Source organism: Vidua macroura, chromosome 30 (assembly GCF_024509145.1).
Source record: "Vidua macroura isolate BioBank_ID:100142 chromosome 30, ASM2450914v1, whole genome shotgun sequence".
Lineage (NCBI taxonomy): Eukaryota > Metazoa > Chordata > Aves > Passeriformes > Viduidae > Vidua > Vidua macroura.
This window is the reverse complement of record NC_071600.1, coordinates 2,217,318-2,234,047: the sequence shown is the minus strand read 5'-3', so window position 1 is coordinate 2,234,047 and position 16,730 is coordinate 2,217,318. Positions and strand designations below refer to the sequence as shown.

General features: G+C 50.8%; 1 protein-coding gene, 1 long non-coding RNA gene and 2 pseudogenes across 2 annotated transcripts; 1 reads left to right on the top strand and 3 right to left on the bottom strand.

Annotated features, from left to right (window-relative positions):
• The window catches only part of LOC128820667 (uncharacterized), a 2,212,279-nt pseudogene that overhangs the window by 1,096,650 nt on the left and 1,098,899 nt on the right, over positions 1-16,730 (bottom strand).
• The window catches only part of LOC128820669 (uncharacterized), a 1,091,286-nt pseudogene that overhangs the window by 976,057 nt on the left and 98,499 nt on the right, over positions 1-16,730 (top strand).
• LOC128820790 (uncharacterized) lies at positions 1,143-2,379 on the bottom strand. The gene is made up of 2 exons (XR_008440949.1): positions 2,214-2,379; positions 1,143-1,203 (listed from the first exon to the last, which is right to left on the bottom strand). It is a non-coding gene; the product is annotated as an uncharacterized LOC128820790 (long non-coding RNA).
• LOC128820679 (olfactory receptor 6M1-like) lies at positions 7,139-8,190 on the bottom strand. The gene has a single exon (XM_054001494.1). It carries the CDS (start codon positions 8,162-8,164, stop codon positions 7,163-7,165), a length of 1,002 nt encoding a protein of 333 aa, XP_053857469.1. The 5' UTR covers positions 8,165-8,190; the 3' UTR covers positions 7,139-7,162.

Sequence of the window (16,730 nt, the reverse complement as noted above, 5' to 3'; positions counted from 1 at the left end):
CAGAAATCCAACGGGGAGGAAAATCCCCAGAGATCCCACAGGAGGAGGGGCTGCAAACCCAGCCCAGGGTGCTCTGAGGAGGAAAGACCCACCCTGTGCCAGGAAGGTGGACAGAGCTCCAGCCAGAGCTCGGAGCTGGTGGTCCATGAGCAGCTCCATGATGGGGAGAAGCCCCACAAGTGCCTGGAGTGTGGGAAGAGCTTCAGGCGGAGCAACACCCTGATCTGCCACCAGATGATCCACACCGGGGAATGGCCCTTCAGGTGTGGGGAGTGTGGGAAGGGCTTCAGCTGCAGCTCTGCCGTTGTCATCCACCAACGCATCCACACTGGGGAGAGGCCCTACGAGTGTGGGGAATGTGAGAAGAGCTTCAGCCGAAGGTCCCACTTGATCAGCCACCAGATCATCCACAGTGGGGAATGGCCATACAAATGTGAGCAATGTGGGAAGGGCTTCAGCCAGAGGTCCAAACTGATCATCCACCAAATGGTCCACACTGAGGAGAGGCCCTACGAGTGTCCCGAGTGTCAGAAGAGCTTTCACACCAGCTCCAGTCTCCTCCTGCACCAGCAGATTCACACAGATGAGAGACCCTTCCTGTGCCCTGACTGCAGGAAGGGTTTCAAGCACAACTCCACCCTCGTCAAGCACCGGCGCATCCACACCGGGGAGAGGCCCTACGAGTGTGGGGAATGTGGGATGAGCTTCAGCCAGAGCTCAAGCCTGATCTGCCATCAGAGGACCCACACTGGGGAGAGGCCCTACGAGTGTCCCCAGTGTCTGAAGAGGTTTCAGACCAGCTCGCATCTCCTCCTGCACCAGCGGATTCACACCAAGGAGAGGCCCTTCCTCTGCCCTGACTGCGGGAAGGGCTTCAAGCGCAACTCCCACCTCATCAGGCACCGGCGCGTCCACACCGGGGAGAGGCCCTACGAGTGTCCCCAGTGTGGGAAGAGCTTCTCCAGCAGCTCTGCCTTGACCCGACACCAGCAGACCCACCGGTAAGGGAAGCCCTGCAAGAGCCCCAACGGAAAGAAGAGCTTTGTGCACTGCTCCAACTCCATCCCCCATGGGGGGACCCACCGAGGTCAGAGCCCCGGTGACCCACATTCCCTGTGATCCATGTTGGGAAGACACCTGGCTGGTTATCCTTTTGGTATGGCCCTAATATTCGTCTGATCTATCTTCATCCCTTAAAAACACCTGAAAAAGGACCAAAAAGAAAGAAATTTGTCAGAGATGTCTTAAGTCTCCGCATTACACAGCTAATTGAGGGGGAATTTATGGTTTGGGGATATAGTATGGAAGATTTGTTGGTCCTTGAGGGATTTTGGGCAGTGTTCTTCATCTATCTGCATTCCAAACAACAAACAACAGTCCCACTGAAAACAACGCAATCTTACCCCAAAATAGTCTCAATCCCATCTAAAAATGGCTTGTTCTAACCTCAAAAAACCCCAATCCCATGCCAAAATTACTCAATTCCTTAGCCTCTAGTGTGAGATGGGGTTGGAATAAGATTGGGAGAAGTGGGATCCAAATTTGGAGCAGTGGGATTGGGGTTCTGTGGGACTGGGTGGGTGGGATGTATTTTAGCAGTAAATAAAATTTTCAGAATTATTGATTCCTGTCCCATTCATTTTCCATCAGTTCTGGTTTGTTTTCCCGAGTGCCGCCTTCTCAGCTGTTTGTGTTTGTGTCCTCTTTTCTCTTCTGCCTCTCTGCCTGCTCTGTTTCTCTCTCAGTGTCTCCCTTGACACAGGGCAGCTCCCACCAAAGGCCCTGCCCTGATTTCATTCCCAATCCAGGAGCTACAACCACCATGGGTGAAGTTATGAAGGCTGGCAGTGAAATGTCACTGTAGGATGTTGCTCCACTTGGCTCCTGGCTCCTTGTTAAGAGCTTTGCCTTCAGGGGCAGGAAGATCTTTTCCTGGCTGGGAACTGGAATTCCAGCCCCTGGGAGCGTGTGCCATGGATCCCAGAGGGGCATTCCCGAGGCTCCCAGGGTGCTGCTCCTGCCGTGCCTCCCAAGGAGCTGTGCAGGCCCAGGGGACAAGGTGCAGCAGCTGTGTTGGTTCTGCAGTGCCACAAGGGCCCCTGGTTCCATGAGTTTCCGCACTGCCAGCAGCGGTTCCTGGGTTCCCGTGGTGCCCTGCTGTGTCACCATGGATATTTGGTGGCATGAAGTTCCTCAGTGTCACAATGGCCTACCTGGCTCCATGAGCTTCCGCAGTGTCCAAATGGCCTCCTTGGATGGGCAGTGTCACCATGGGCCATTGGCTCCATGCAGCCCCGCTGGGTCACCGTGGGCTCCTTGGTTCCATGAGGTTCTGGGGGTGTCTCCATGGCCTCCTTGGATCCACAGTGTCACAATGGACCACTGGATCCCCGTGGCCCTGCTGTGTCACCATGGCCCCTTGCTTCCATGGGACCCCAGGGTCACAGTTGACTCCTTGCTTCCACGTCACCCCCTCAGTGCCAAAATGGCCCCTTCCTTCCATGGGGAACACAAAAGATTTATAGAAACATGGAGCAAATCCTGCTTAACACAGCTGGGAACATCTGTTTGCATTCAAAAGAGAGCTTAAAGGTGAGGATGGCACCAGCAGCTTCCATCTGCTGCCGAGATCCAGGGAAAGGACAAGGACAGAGAATTCAGCTGGGAGACTCAGAGAATTCTGCTTCCAGAGATCATTTCTGGCCACACTGTCCCTTGTAGAAAGGTGACACCACTCCAGGCAGCCTGTACTGAGCAGGTGCTTCCTGAGTGGGGTTTGTTGTGTAGGATAACCTGCTCAGGCTTTTCCATTCTTTCCTTCCCAAGAGGAAAACTTCTCCTGGGCCTGTGTGCAGGCAGAGCCCTGAGGAGAGCAGGTGGGACACAGTGCAATGGGCTGGGACATGGAGCTGCAGAGCTCAGGGACAAGGTTCTGCTGCAGGGCACAGGGATGTCAGTGCCAGGTGGGCCATGTCAGACATGGTGAGGCTGGGGCTGAGGAGCAGCTTGTCCAAACAGGGTCAGCCCTCCAGGGGCTCATTCTTCTACATGCCCAGACCTCCTAAGGAGACACTGAGCATCAAGGTCACCTGGGGAATGCTCCTATCAGCTCTTCTCTGAACTGGGAAATAAAAAATACTCACTTGATTAAAGAAAAGAAGTCATGAGGTTCACTTTGAAATCTTCCTCCTTAACAGAACTCCAAACTGACTCCAATCAGCTGCACAAGCCCTGGAGACTTGAAGATTTGGATTCGGGGCTGAGTCCAGGACACTCAGGCACTCAGAGAAGGTCAAAGAAGCTGCTCAAGGAGTCAGAAGCAAAACTCCAAGTCCCTTGGAGCATCACTGGGCCCCACTGAGGGCAGGGACTGCCAAAGGCTCCCCAGGGACTGGTGAGAGCAGCTCCTTGAGGCCAGGACTGCAGGGAGCCAAAGGCTCAGAGCAGGGAACTGCAATGCTGAGCAAGGCCTGGGCTGGCTGGGGGAAGCAGAAAGGCCAAGCCCTGAGCCCAGCCTGGCACAGCAGGGCCTGTCCCTCATGGGTGGCTCGGGGCTGTTTGTGGGGCAGTGGGATGTGAGGGGCAGCAAGGACAAATGTCACAAACCTGTGTGACACTCCAGATCCTCATGGAACCAAGGGGCCATTGTGACACTGTGCTGCCTCATGGAATCAAGGAGACCATTGTGGAACTCGGGGGCCCCAAGGAACCAAGGGTCCGTGGTGACCTTGTGGAGCCCGCAGTGTCACAGAGGAGCCGTTGTGACACAGCGAGGGCGCATGGAGCCGAGGGGCCATTGTGACACATCAGGGCTTTGTGGAACCACAAAGCCATTGTGACATTGCAAGGCCTCATGGAAGCACGGGGCCATTGTGACACTGCAGAAGCAAGGGGGACATTGTGACACTCCAGGGCCTCATGGAACCAAGGAGACCATTGTGACACTGTGGGGCTGCACAAAACCAAGGGAACATGGAACAGGTCTGGCTGGCTGGGGCTCCTGGGGACCACCTGGCAGGTCCGGCTGACCTTCGCATGTCGAGGGCTGCTTCTCACCTGCCCCTGAAGCACTGGGGCTCTGGGCTTTCCTTCCTATGGCAGAGAACTCTCCTTCTCCTCCAGGGGTCTATGGCCAAAACTGGGATTCCATTTCCAAAACTCTGTACATCCAAGGATTGCTCCCCAGGGAAAGTTCCCAGGACAGACAGGTCTGGGTGCCCTTGGCCTCTTGGGGGCTGCCTCTCACCTGCTTTCAAAACACTGGGGCTCAGTGCTTTCCTTCCAATGAATAAGAACCGTTCTTCTTCTCAAGTTATCCATGGTCAAAATTGAGATTCCTCCTCCCAAATTCCATGTATCCAAGGTTTCCTCCATGACAAAAGCTGCCAGGACAAACAGGTCTGGCTCGCTTGGCTTCCCAGGAGCCACCTCTCTTCTCTTCGGCCTTTGAAATTCTTGGTCTCTGTGCTTTCCTTCCTACAGAAAAGAACCGTCCTACTTACCTATGCAGAAATGGCCAAAACTGGGGTTCCACCTCCAAAATTCCCTATATCCAAGGGTTGCTTTCAGACAAAAGCTACCAGGACAGAGAGGTCTGGCTGGCTTGGCCTCTCAGGAGCCACCTCTTTCTTCTTCTGCCATTGAAATGCTGGGGCTCTGTGCTTTTCTTCCTATGGAATAGAACTGTCCTTCTTATCTACACAGAATATTCTTATTACTCTTTCTTTTACTTACTATTCTAAACTTTTCTTTATACCCTTTTAAAGTTTTGAGCCCACCTTGCCTTTCTCCTAATCCTACCTCACAGCAGGAAATTAGTAAGTATATTGTAGTGAGTGCACTGGTAATTAGCCAGCACTGAACCCACCACACTAATTGATGCATTGGCCGAGAAATCTCAAATTGGTGAACCAAAACCACTACAGAAACTTCCTGATGAACTGCCCCAGACAAGAGGGAAATCAAGGCAGAGCCATGGTTTGTCAGGACTTGCTTGATCCTAATGAGCTCCGTGGTGCATTTGGAGCTGAGCCCTGGAACCTCAGGGCCTGAGAGGAGATTGCACAAACCTTTCCAGGAGTCCAAGGCAGACAAAAACCCCAAATTGTCTCAAAGCATTAATGGGACCCACTGAGGTCCATCCCCAACACAGGCTCCTCATGGACTCCCTGGAGGAGAGAATTGGAGGCCAGGATGGCACAAAAACCTCTCAGAGACTCAAAATGGCACAAAAACCTCTCAGTGTGGAAAGGAAAATCCAAAGTACCTGAAAAAAGTTGACTATCTCAAAGCATTAATGAGCCCCACTGAGTGTCAGTGCAAATCTCTCAAGGGACTCGTTAAAGCAGATAATTGGGGCCATGATTGCACAAACCTCTCACAGAGTCTGTAGCAAAAGTGAAACACCAAGTACCTTAAAAGAACTGAAGTATCTTGAAGCATTAATGAGCCCCACTGAGTGTTGTTCCTGACAAAGCCTCTCCAGGGACTAATTACAGTAGATAATTGGAGGCCATGATTGCACAAAGCTCTCAGAGACTCCAAGGCAAAAGCCAAAGGCAAAGTCCTTTGAAAAACCTGCAGTGCCTGGGAGCATTGTGGAGCCCCCAGGGCCATTCCTGAGCAAGGCTCCCCAGGGACTCCTTCCAGCAGATCCTTGAGGCCACTGGGATGTGGGCTAGGGGGGGATGCTGAGGGCAGGACAAGGGGCTGACAGTGCCCAGCCTGGCTGGGGCTGTGCCAGGAGGCCCCAGGGCCTCAGGACAAGGTGTCTCCTGACAGCCCTTGGTGGCACAGACACTGCTGTGCCCCGGGGCACCCAGACTGGGCTTCTCCTGGGCACTGCCAGCCCTGCCAGGGCCCTTGGCCGTGTCCAGCACAGCTTGTCCTGCGTGTCCCACAGCTGCTGCTGTGTCCCTGCAGGCTGCACACTCCCATCTCGCTGCCCCCGCCTTTGCCCTGCATTTCCCTTTCTCTTCTCCCTGATATCTAATGTTGGAACATCTGAGAAGGGTTCAAAGCTGTACTGGGATGGTTTAGACTGGACAGGAGAAAGGGTTTCTTTACTGAGAGGGTGGTCAAGCACTGGAACAGGCTTCCTGGAGAGGTGGCTGATGCCCCAAGCCTGTCAGTGTTTAAGAGGCATTTGGACAGTGCCCTAATGCCTGCTTTAACTTTTGGTGACCCTGGAGGGGTCGGGCAGTTGGACCAGACCCTCATTCTGGTCTGAACTGCAGATCATTCCCAGCGGGACTATCCTGGTCCAGTCTGTCCCATTCCATAGTCATACCTGTGCACGGATCCCTGCACAGCTGTGCTCGGACACTCGTCTGCTCAGCAGCTTCCCCTGGATTCCAGTCTCACAGCTGAGGCACTTGGGCATCTGAGCCCTGAGCCCACAGCCCCATTCCAGGTGCTGGTGCAGACCAGACACACCCCACACCCCCAGACCCCTAAGTCCAGTCCCTCCGGTCACTCTGTGGCCAGCACCGTTGGCAGGTGGGCTCTTTGGTGCCCTCACCCAACTGCTGCCCTCACACCCCCAGGCTCCCATGCTCAGGCAGAACAGAGATTTGCTCACACAGGGGGAGAATTCAAGTTTAATGAGAAGACAGGACAGACTGCTCTGCTTGGGGTCCTCCCCTCACCTTCCCACAAGTCCTGTGCTATCCAAAACTGCTCCTCCTCTTCCTTCATCCCAAAATGTGTCCTACACGCCAGGGCAGCAATCCTCTTAGTCCAAATGGTGACCTGCTCTCAGTGACTTTGGGGTTTCAAATGTGGACACGAGGGCTGATGGCTGTCCCAGGAAAGGAGCTGGGACAAGGTGTCCATTGCTCAGGAGCTGTAATTTGGATTGTCACTTGCCACTGTTCCTCTCAGCTCTTCTCTGTTTTGGAGATGGGCTCTTAATGAGCTGGGGGCTCTCCAGTGATGGGCCTGGGAGCAGCCAGGGCAGAGAATGAACTGAGTTTCTCCTCCTGCCATTGTTGGTGCCCTGTCTGGGTGTGCAGATGAGTCTCTTATCTCTTAACCTGACACAAGCCAGCAGGAGCATCAGTCTCCTGAGGCAGCCCTGTTTGGAGGCTGCACTCACAGGCACTGGTATTGTGCAACAGGTGGCATCAGATTCTTGGGATGGCTTTCCAGAAATGCACCATGGTTAGGGGAAAAGCTTTGTTCTTGCCCTGGCAATGGATTTGTTCAGGGCCAGGATCACAGATTTGTTCCGAAGGCTGTAGATGAATGGATTTAAGAATGGGTACAGGACTGTGTTGAGCAGAGCTACAATTCTGTTGGTCCTCAAGGAAACATCTTCTGCAGGACACGTGTAGAGAGCAATGCAGCTCCCATAGGCAATGGACAAGGTGATGTGATGGGAAGAACACGTAGTCAAAGCTTTCTTCCTCCCAGAGGCTGCTGGAAGATGCAGAACACAGAAAAGGACGCAGGTGTAAAATGCCAGAGTCAAACATAAGGAACCCAGCACGACACACGCTAAGAAGACAGAGTCTATTTTCCAAAGCAGGCTGGTGTCAGAGCAGGACAGTTTGAACAAGGGGGAGTTGTCCCAAAGGAAATGGGGGATCTTGGAGCCACAGAAAGACAGCTCCGAGAGGAAGAACAGCCGGTAGCTCAGACGGACAAAGCCGAGGACCCAAGCAGCAACAACCAGGTGGACACAGAGCTGAGGCTTCATGATGGCAGCATGGAGCAAAGGTTGGCAGATGGCAACATAGCGGTCAAAGGACATGACAACGAGCAGGATGAACTCTGTGCAGCCCAGGGCAAAATAGAAATAGTTTTGGGCAAAGCAGCTGCTTCGTGAGAGAGTGTTGTGACCAGAGCTCAGCATCACAAACAATTTGATGCTTGTGGAGGATGTAAAGCAGATCTCCAGGAAGGCCAGGTTGCTGATGAAAAAGTACATGGGGGTTTGCAGCTGGTGATCCACACACACGAGGAAAATGATGGTTGCATTCCCCATCACTGTTGTCAGGTACATGAGCAGAAGGACCCGAGAGAAAAATACCTGCAGTCTCGGATCAAGCTCTGGGAAACCCTCTAGGATGAACTCAGTAACTGCTGTTTCATTTTCTGGTCCCATGCTGAATTCCAGCTCATCCTGCTGAGACAGGAACATGGCAAAACCAAGTGGGATCATTTCACAGTCTGGACAAACATTTCTATCCTTCCTTCTCTGCTATTTTCTTTTCCTGCAGTCTTGCTATAGAGCACAGAGATTGTGCTTCAAACAGTTCTCACACCCTGATTGTTCTCTTTCCCATTTCAGGTAGAGACCTTAGAGATTTTATTGTGTTCTTTCTACCCTTTCCAAACACTCCCAAAGAATTCTTTCACCAGAACAGAGGATTCTAAGGAACTATTGGCTATTTCCCCCCATTCCTGGGAAATTCCCAGCTCACTCAGACCTACTGCAAACATCTGTCACACCCATGCGCCAAACACCTCTCATCTACAGCACAAACACTAAACGCTGAAATTACACCAAATCTGTGCATTGAACTTCCTTGTTTCTACTTTTCAGTACTTGCCTTTGGACCAGGAGTCCCTGAGGAACTGTTGCTTCCAAAAGAAGCAATCCCAAGTATCTCTTTTGCAACCCTCTGCTTTCTCCCACAGCTTTTTCCTCTCTGTCTCTTCAGGGAAGGAATGGGGAGGGCAGAATAGGGACCAAGTAGAACTTGGATTTTTAGTACTCTAAATGAGGACTGGAATTTATTATGGATCCACACAGAGTGTCACAATCTGAGCTGTCCCCTGTCTGCACCAAAATGAACCTGTGCAGAGCAAGGGAAAAGTGCCAGGAAGAGATTTGTAATTTTTGTTTTATGTGCCAGTTGGTAGTACCCAGCCTCCAAATGTTCTATTGTCTCCACTGGCTACAGAGGGAGCCTCGAGAAAACAAATTCTCCTGGGTGCCTGCAGGGGGGTAGATGAAACTCACTTTTCAAGTCTCAAATCCCTGATTAATTAAGTAATTAAGTTACTCTGTTTTGAAACCAAAATACACAGCTAAGAAAAGATGTATGAGAAAAAATATATGCAATAAAGACTGGTGTTCTCCTTTTCAGGTTTTTTGATTTGCTTTTCAACATGGAGAGGAGCAGAGCAGATGACTTTGAAAATAGGATTATTTAAAATGTCAGGGGAGAAGAGGAGAGGGAGGGTCTGAAGCAGTGAAACAAAGCTCTGTTCATGTGCAACCAGAGCACTGAAGTTATCGGTCCCCTGGGTGGCCCAAGGGCTCTCCCATCGCATTGTCCACCCAGAGCAGAGGAGAGCCTGGTCTGAGACAGGCCATCAACTTGAAACCAAGTGACTGAGTTCAGTCAAGAGCCCTCAAAATGAACCAACTCTAAAATGAGCACAAATGAGTCACCTTCAAAATTAACTGTGGGACTGAAATGTTTGGGAGCTCTCCAGGTGGCGACTCGGGGCAGCCCTAGAGATGAGCAGATCCTGCTGTGCCCAGGCCGATTCTTGTGCATAAATGCAGTGATCCCCACCCTGGGTGGAGGCTCTGACTGCTTCAGAGACCCCCCTGTAGCAGCTTCTGCCGCACAGCTGAGTAAAACTGAGCAAATTCCAATTCCATAGGATGCTTCCACACTCCAGAGACCACAGGGCAGGCGGATTATCAGAAGCAATCGGAACAGCTGTAAGTGAAGCCACATTTGATGCAGTTGAAGGCTCTGTTGCAAAGGACACTCTTCCAAAGTGAGTTATTCCACAATTCAGTCAATCTTTCCCCTGAGGGCTCATCAAAGAAGAGCAGAGGAAGGAAGAAAAGAGACTTGCTGTTAATCAATGTGCACACTGTAAGAAAGAGAGGGGTTTGAAAAGGGACTGTCCGCAGGTACAACACGAAACTCCCCTCTCGTGGCCATCACCGATGGTCACTGCGGGGGACCAGAGGATTCTTTCCCAGCAGAACATCCGGTCACAGCTAAGCTGGGACAATGAGGAGGTCAATGAGGAGTTAGGATTTTTAGTGGCTACAGGAGCTGCTTGCTCTGTGCTAAATACAGTAAAAGGAAACTTGAGTAATGATTCTATAACAACCATTGGTGCAACAGGGAGTCATGAAACTCAGCCATTTTTCCAGCCCATTGATTTTAAATTAGGAAAACAATGGGTGACTCCCCAGTTTTTGTATCTACTCAATTTACTTAAGCCTCTCCTTGGACAATTTATTGGAAAACCTGAATGCTAAAATCAAGATTTAAATGGCAAAATGCAGGTTATTACTCCAAAATCTAATTATGTGGAAGCCTCTGTTTTTACACTCCAATCTTCAGATGTGATCCATCTGCCATCTGTATCACTTGAGGATGCAGTAAATCTGGTAGTCTGGACTGGAGAGGTGCCCCAGTGACCCAGAAAAGCAAAGCCTGTGAGAAACAAATTGAAACCCTGAGCAGGACCAGTAAGGCAGAAGCAATATGCTTTGAGAAAAGAAAGTTGTAAGGGGTTATTATCCCTTGGATAGGTTTATAAAAGAAAAGGAAGATTAGATCTATAAAAGAAAAATTTATAGAATAAGGCCTGTTGAAGGAATATGAATCCAAATTTAAGAGCCTTATTTTGCAGTTAAGAAGGCAAATGATGAGGATTAGTGGCTGGTACAGGATCCTAGAGCCATAAATGAGACAGTAGAAGATATACACCCGTCCATAGCAAATCCTTGTACCTTGCTAACAACCTAGAGTGAAAAATTAAAATGGTTGACAGTGTAGAATTCGAAAGTGGCTTTTTCTGTATCTCTTGGAGTAGTGAAAGTCAAGAAATATTTACTTCTGAATGGGACAGTCCAAACACAATGAGAAGAGCCCAGCTGACTTGGCCAGTTCTACCACAGGAGTTTAAAAATACCCCCGTGATATATGGAAACCAAGTGGCAAAAGAACTGGAGGAATGGAAACATCAGAACCCTCTTTGGAGTCTTGTTCCAGTCTGGAGATGGCATTCATCTCTGAAACTGAAACTCAGCAGCAGTTCAGGGATCAGACTGTGGCATTGTGGAATTTTGTGGGACTAAGTGGATACAGAGTACAAACAGTCCAGAGCACAGAAGCCTGCCTGGGATTCAAAATCCTCCAGGGACAAAGGAGGTTGGGACAGGAAGGAAAAGAAGCAATTTGGCAAGTCCCACAGCCACGAACAATGAGAGAGTCACAGGCATTTCTCGGGGTGTGGGATGATGTCAGCTGTGCATCAGCAATTATGGGCTGCTGCTAAAGCCTCTGTGTGAGCTCAGGCAGCTCAGCAGGGCTTTATAGTCTGGACTGGTGTGGCATGGGCTGCCTTTTCACAGCTCCAGCGAGCCCTCATGCGGGCCCTGCTTTGGGGCTCTCAGACCCCATGGACCCATTGGTTCTGCTTTTTCCATGTGAGAGACAAAACCCAGCACGGGGAGTGCTGTCACAGTTCGTGGGGACCGGAGCAGGGCTGTGCCTACTTTTCACAGCAACCAGACAATGTCAGCCAGAGCTGCTGGGCTGTCTGAGGGCAGTAGCAGCTGTTCTTCTCTTCATCAAGAAAGCTAAAGAACTGACTTTGGGACAGAGTGTTGTAGTTTAAAAATTCTTTCAATGCACAGCTCAAGATGAAACCTCCTGGGGAGGTTTCAGATGAAAATCCGGGGGATTTAAAGAAATCTGGACCAAATTTCCTTCATGGTTACCCAGCTGGGTTTGGCTAAAACATCTGTTTATAATGGTCACCACAATAATTGCTGTATGGATTTAGCTTGCATCACAATTCAGTGTTATAGTGCCCTACACTATAAAACAAAATAGAGATATTGAGAGACCGGTGCCCATAAGGAACTGAGTCTCAAGAAAAGGGGGGACTTGATGAGGGTAGTAGAACAGAACAGCACAACCTTGGAGGAACAGATAAAGGATGTAACTCATGCAAAGCACAAGCAGGATGCCAGCTCTGCTCTGCAAGGCTGACAAAGCAGAAGTTATGCAAAGCAATGATATTGCCCTTACTCAAAAGCAGGAGTTGAGGAACAGCCATCTAAAAAGGACACTGGATGTTGGAGACAGACCCCAAAGAACCACATAAAGACTTCTGATAAGGGGTGCAACTATGTCAAATAAAGTCAAAGGAAGTGGGGATAGCTCATGAATATGTAATCAGTGTGTCTGCAAAAAATTCTTCACTCGATGCTCACTGCACTCAAATGGATATAGGATTAGCCAAATGACTGCCATGCTGTATGTAATAAAGAATATCTACTTTCAAATACTCAGAACTGTGTGAGAAGGTTTCTATCCAGCACATTTCAGTATCAGTGCTGTCCTTGACTCCATTATGCCCCACAGTTTCACAATGGCCCCTTGGTTCCATCAGGCCCTGCTGTATAACAATGGACCCTTGGTTCTGTACTCTCAAAATGGCCTCCTTGGTTCCGCACTGCCACAATGCTCTCCTTGGTTCCACGAGGCCTTGGTGTGTCACAGCAGCCCCTTGGTTCCATGAACTGCCATCGTGTCACCCGCCCTCTTGGATCTGCAGTATCACAATGGACAATTGGTTACAAGCAGCCCCGCTGTGTCACCATGAATATTTGGTTCCAAGGGGCCCCACAGTGTCACAACGGCCCCTTGGTTCCACGAGGCCTCGCTGTATAACAACGGCCCCTCAGTTCCATGAGGTTTTGTTCTGTCAGCAATGGTCTCCTTGGTTCTGTAGGGTGAAAATGGCTGCTTGGTTCCATAAGGTTCTCAGTGTCACAGGGGTCTCCTTGGTTCCATGAGGCTCTGCAGTGTCACAATGTCCCACAGTTTCCAGGAGCTTCTGTCCTATCAACCATGTCCTTTGTTCCAATGAGGCCCCACAAGGTCACAGTGGCCCCTTGGCTCCATGAGGTTCCATAGCCTAAGCTGGTTGCCTTGATTCCAAGAGATTCTGCTGTGTCACAATGGCCCCTTGGTTCCATGAGGTTCCACAGCATCACCATGGTCTCCTTGGATCCACAGTATCTCTATGGACCGTTGGTTCCATGCAGCCCTGCTGTGTCACACTGGTTCCTTGGTTCCATGAAGCGTCACTGCATAGAAATGGAATCTTGGTCCCACAAGGTTCTGCACTGTCACAATGGTCTCCTTGTTTCTGGACTGTAACAATGGACCCTTGGTTCCACGGGGTTTCAGGATGTCACAATGGTATCCTTGGTTCTGGACGGGAACAACAGAGCCTTGGTTCCACGAGGTTCCATGATGTCACAATGGTCTCCTTGGTTCTGGACTGTAACAACGGACCCTTGGTTCCACGAGGTTCCAGGATGTCACAATGGCCTCCTTGGTTCTGGACTGTAACCATGGACCCTTGGTTCCACGAGGTTCCAGGATGTCAGAATGATCTCTATGGTTCTGCACTGTAACAATGGAGCCTTGGTTCCACGAGGTTCCATGATGTCACAATGGTCTCCTTGGTTCTGGACGGTAGCAATGGAGCCTTGGTACCATGAGGAACCTCCACCTGCCTGGGAGGGCAGCTGGAGCAGCCCAGGGCCCTGGGGCTCTCTCCCTCCCACACAGGAGACCCTCACTATATCCCTGGGAAAACTGCAGCAGGCAGTGCTACAACTATACCTCTCAACCTCCATCCCTCCTTCTGCTGGGAAACTCCCCCCACCCAAGGGGACATAGCCAGTCCCTCTCAGGACACACTGGAGCCTTGCTCCTGCCCTCTGCCCTTTCCCCACCATGAGCTCCCTGTGCAGTATCTCACGGGTTTTGGGATGTGTCTTCCACGGAGGGACCCCAGCAGGACTGCTCAGTACCCGAGTGCCCTGAGCCAGCTCGGGATAATTCCTCTGGGCTGTGCCGGTCTTGTCCGGGCTGTGCCTGCACTGCCAAGCAGCAGAGAGGGCAGCTCAAGCCTCAGCAGGGCTCAGGCCCAGGGACACAGCAATTACCTCCAGTGACTGTGCCTGGCATCGCCTCCCTTCCTGCAGCAGAGGCTGCCAATGAGCCACTGCTTCCTCTGGGAAACTCAGCCTTCAGCACAGCCTCTCTGTCCATCTCTGGAGAAGGGAAAAGGGACAGCTGGATCAGGTGGGCCTGTTCCCCAACAGGAAAATGGCATCTTCAGGAGGCAATGCTTGTCAAAGACATTAATAAGGTTCAGGAAGTCATCCAAGCTTTGGAACGGAGGGCAGGGCCCTCCCATCTCCCAACCACCACCCCTCTTTATCTGGTGGTGACCAGGAAATTGCAGGGGATCTCAGGGTGTGCGTGGCCCATGGTGCAGTTTGGGCTCCCTGTCAGCTGCTGCCAAATGCCTTCCTGCAGAGGCTGGGGAGAAGCTGCAGCCAGGCCAGGCTGGGAAACAGCCCTGCAGGCCGTGAAAGCAGCAGCGGGGCAGCCAGGCTGCCATGGATCCCTTCCCTCTGTGCCGGGCACGGCGTGTCCAGATGTGCAGGGAACGCCCCCAGCTGCTGAGTCCCAGGGGAACGCTGAGGGAAATGCACCCACCATGGCATTATTATTTTTAGTGCTATAAACCAGCATTGCTTCAAGCTTCACAGCCACAGTCCTGATTTGTGGCTCACTGCATGGATGCCTGTCTGAATTAAAACAATGTTTGTGAGGCAGCTGAAGAGCTTAGACCTCAGAGATTAAAATTCCTGGGAGGAGGAAGAGGAAGAAAGGATAAAATCCTGTTTCGAAGGCTGTTTCTTCATTTCTAGGATGCCAGAAGTATGGTAGAATACAGCTGTCTTCAAATGTCATTTAATTACAGAAAAACCCTCTACAGGGCCAGACACCAGGACAAATTACTCGACACCTTGCCTCACAATGCATCAACTTTAATACTAGTGAGAGGTAGACCTTAATTACAGTCTGATTCGAGCAAATCCACATTGTGTGAATGGCAGGAAGAATTTGCTTGTGAACAGATGAATATGTCCCACTCGATAATGAACAAGATTTGCCTTGACTTGGAAGAAAGTAGACATGGAAAAATGCAGTATTTGGGTTTTATCCAGTGAGAAATGGGGCAAGAAGCTGTAACAACTTAACTGTCTTACAGAACACAATTCTGATACCGCCAATAGGGCACCCACACAAAGGGATCATCAGGACATTCCTTTCTTTCTTAACATGGGATGGGCAGCAAAATGCTGGCATTTATCTGAACTGGAAGCTGTGTTCCTCTCCTCTTTCTCCTTGAGCACACTGTGTGTTATTTGCAGACTTCACTGCCCAGCCCATCAATCCTCTCTTGGCCATTTGCTAAACGGCACAACTGCCAAAATACAGGTGCCAGCATAATCACCCCAGCACTAATCCCACACTGCTTTGATGGAGCACAGGAGCACAGAATGGCTTGGGTTGGAAGGGACATTTAAAGGCCATCTAGTCCAATGCCCTGCAGTGAGCAGGGACACCTTTGACTAGGTCAGGTTGCTCAGAGCACGAGCTGGAATGACTGCAGGGATGGATGTCCACCTCTCTGAGCAACCTGTGCCAGGGTTTCAAAACCTACAGTGTAAAAAGTGGGTTTCTTTCATCTCGTCTGAATCAACCGTCCTTTGGATTAAAACCATTCCCCCACAGTCTGGTCACAAAAGGCCCTTACAAAAAATTCTGTCCCATCTCTTTTACCAGCCCACTTAAGGTACTGAAAGGCAGCAATCAGGTCTCCCTGGAGTCTTCTCTCTTCCAGGCTGAACACCCCCAGCTCTCCCAGCATGTCTCCAAAGCAGAAGGGCTACAGCCCTCAGAGCATTTTGTCCCTCCTCTGGACTAGAGCCAACAGAACCATGTCCTTCCTGTGCTGGGGACCCAGAGCTGGATGCAGTACTCTGTCATGGTAGAGACGGAGACAATACAAAGCAACACCCTCCATTTCCAGAAGGCTTCAAACCCTGTTTTTATTCTAGCATGCATGCCTTTTCGACATTCTTACAAAGCTCCTAAGTTTACACTTTACTCATTGGTCACGAGAGACAAGCAAAGTGCTTATTGGAATAGGCAGTTGCAGGTTTCTCTTATTTATCCTTCTTCCCTTCTTGGTTTCTATGTCAACAACCTTGGTAGAAAATTCTTTCAGGGGTAAACATAGATCCTCATATCAAAATTCTCTTGGGCATGGCCGCAAAACAACCCCTGCTGCTTCTTCCTCCGCCTGTGTTTGGGCTGTGCTGGTGGCAGAGCCAGCCAGGTTGTGCTCTGCGTTCCAAAGGCTCTTGAGAGTGGGCATGAAAAGCGCTGCGTGCACAGTGGAGACTCCTGGAAGGTGCTGGCAAGAGCGTCCTGCGGGAACAGGGCTCTGGGCTCTGGCTGGAACAGCCTGGTTTTGCTGCTGTGACCCCAGGCAGGAGGTGAGGCAGGTGAAGAGGCAGCAGGCAGCCTGTGTTTGTAGAGGGCCTGGGGCTGCACCTCTGAACCTCCACCTGGAAACACACTTGGGGGAATAGGAGCTACAGCTGGAGTGCCTGTCCTGAAAGGACCTGAAGTCATTCAGCCTTGCCAGCTTTTCTTAAGAGTGTCTTGGTGTTCCCCAGGAAAGCTACACGTTTGGGGAAATGCCTTTGGAAGAAAGGGGCTTGCTTCTCAAGGGAAGTGCTTCCCAGGGAGCTCCCAGTCAGGCAGGTGCAAGTGTCCCCCTTTGTCTCTCTGTGGTCCTTTCAGTCTTTGAGGCTTGTTGCACTTGGCAGAGGGGCAGGGCAAGGGAGAAGGCTGTGA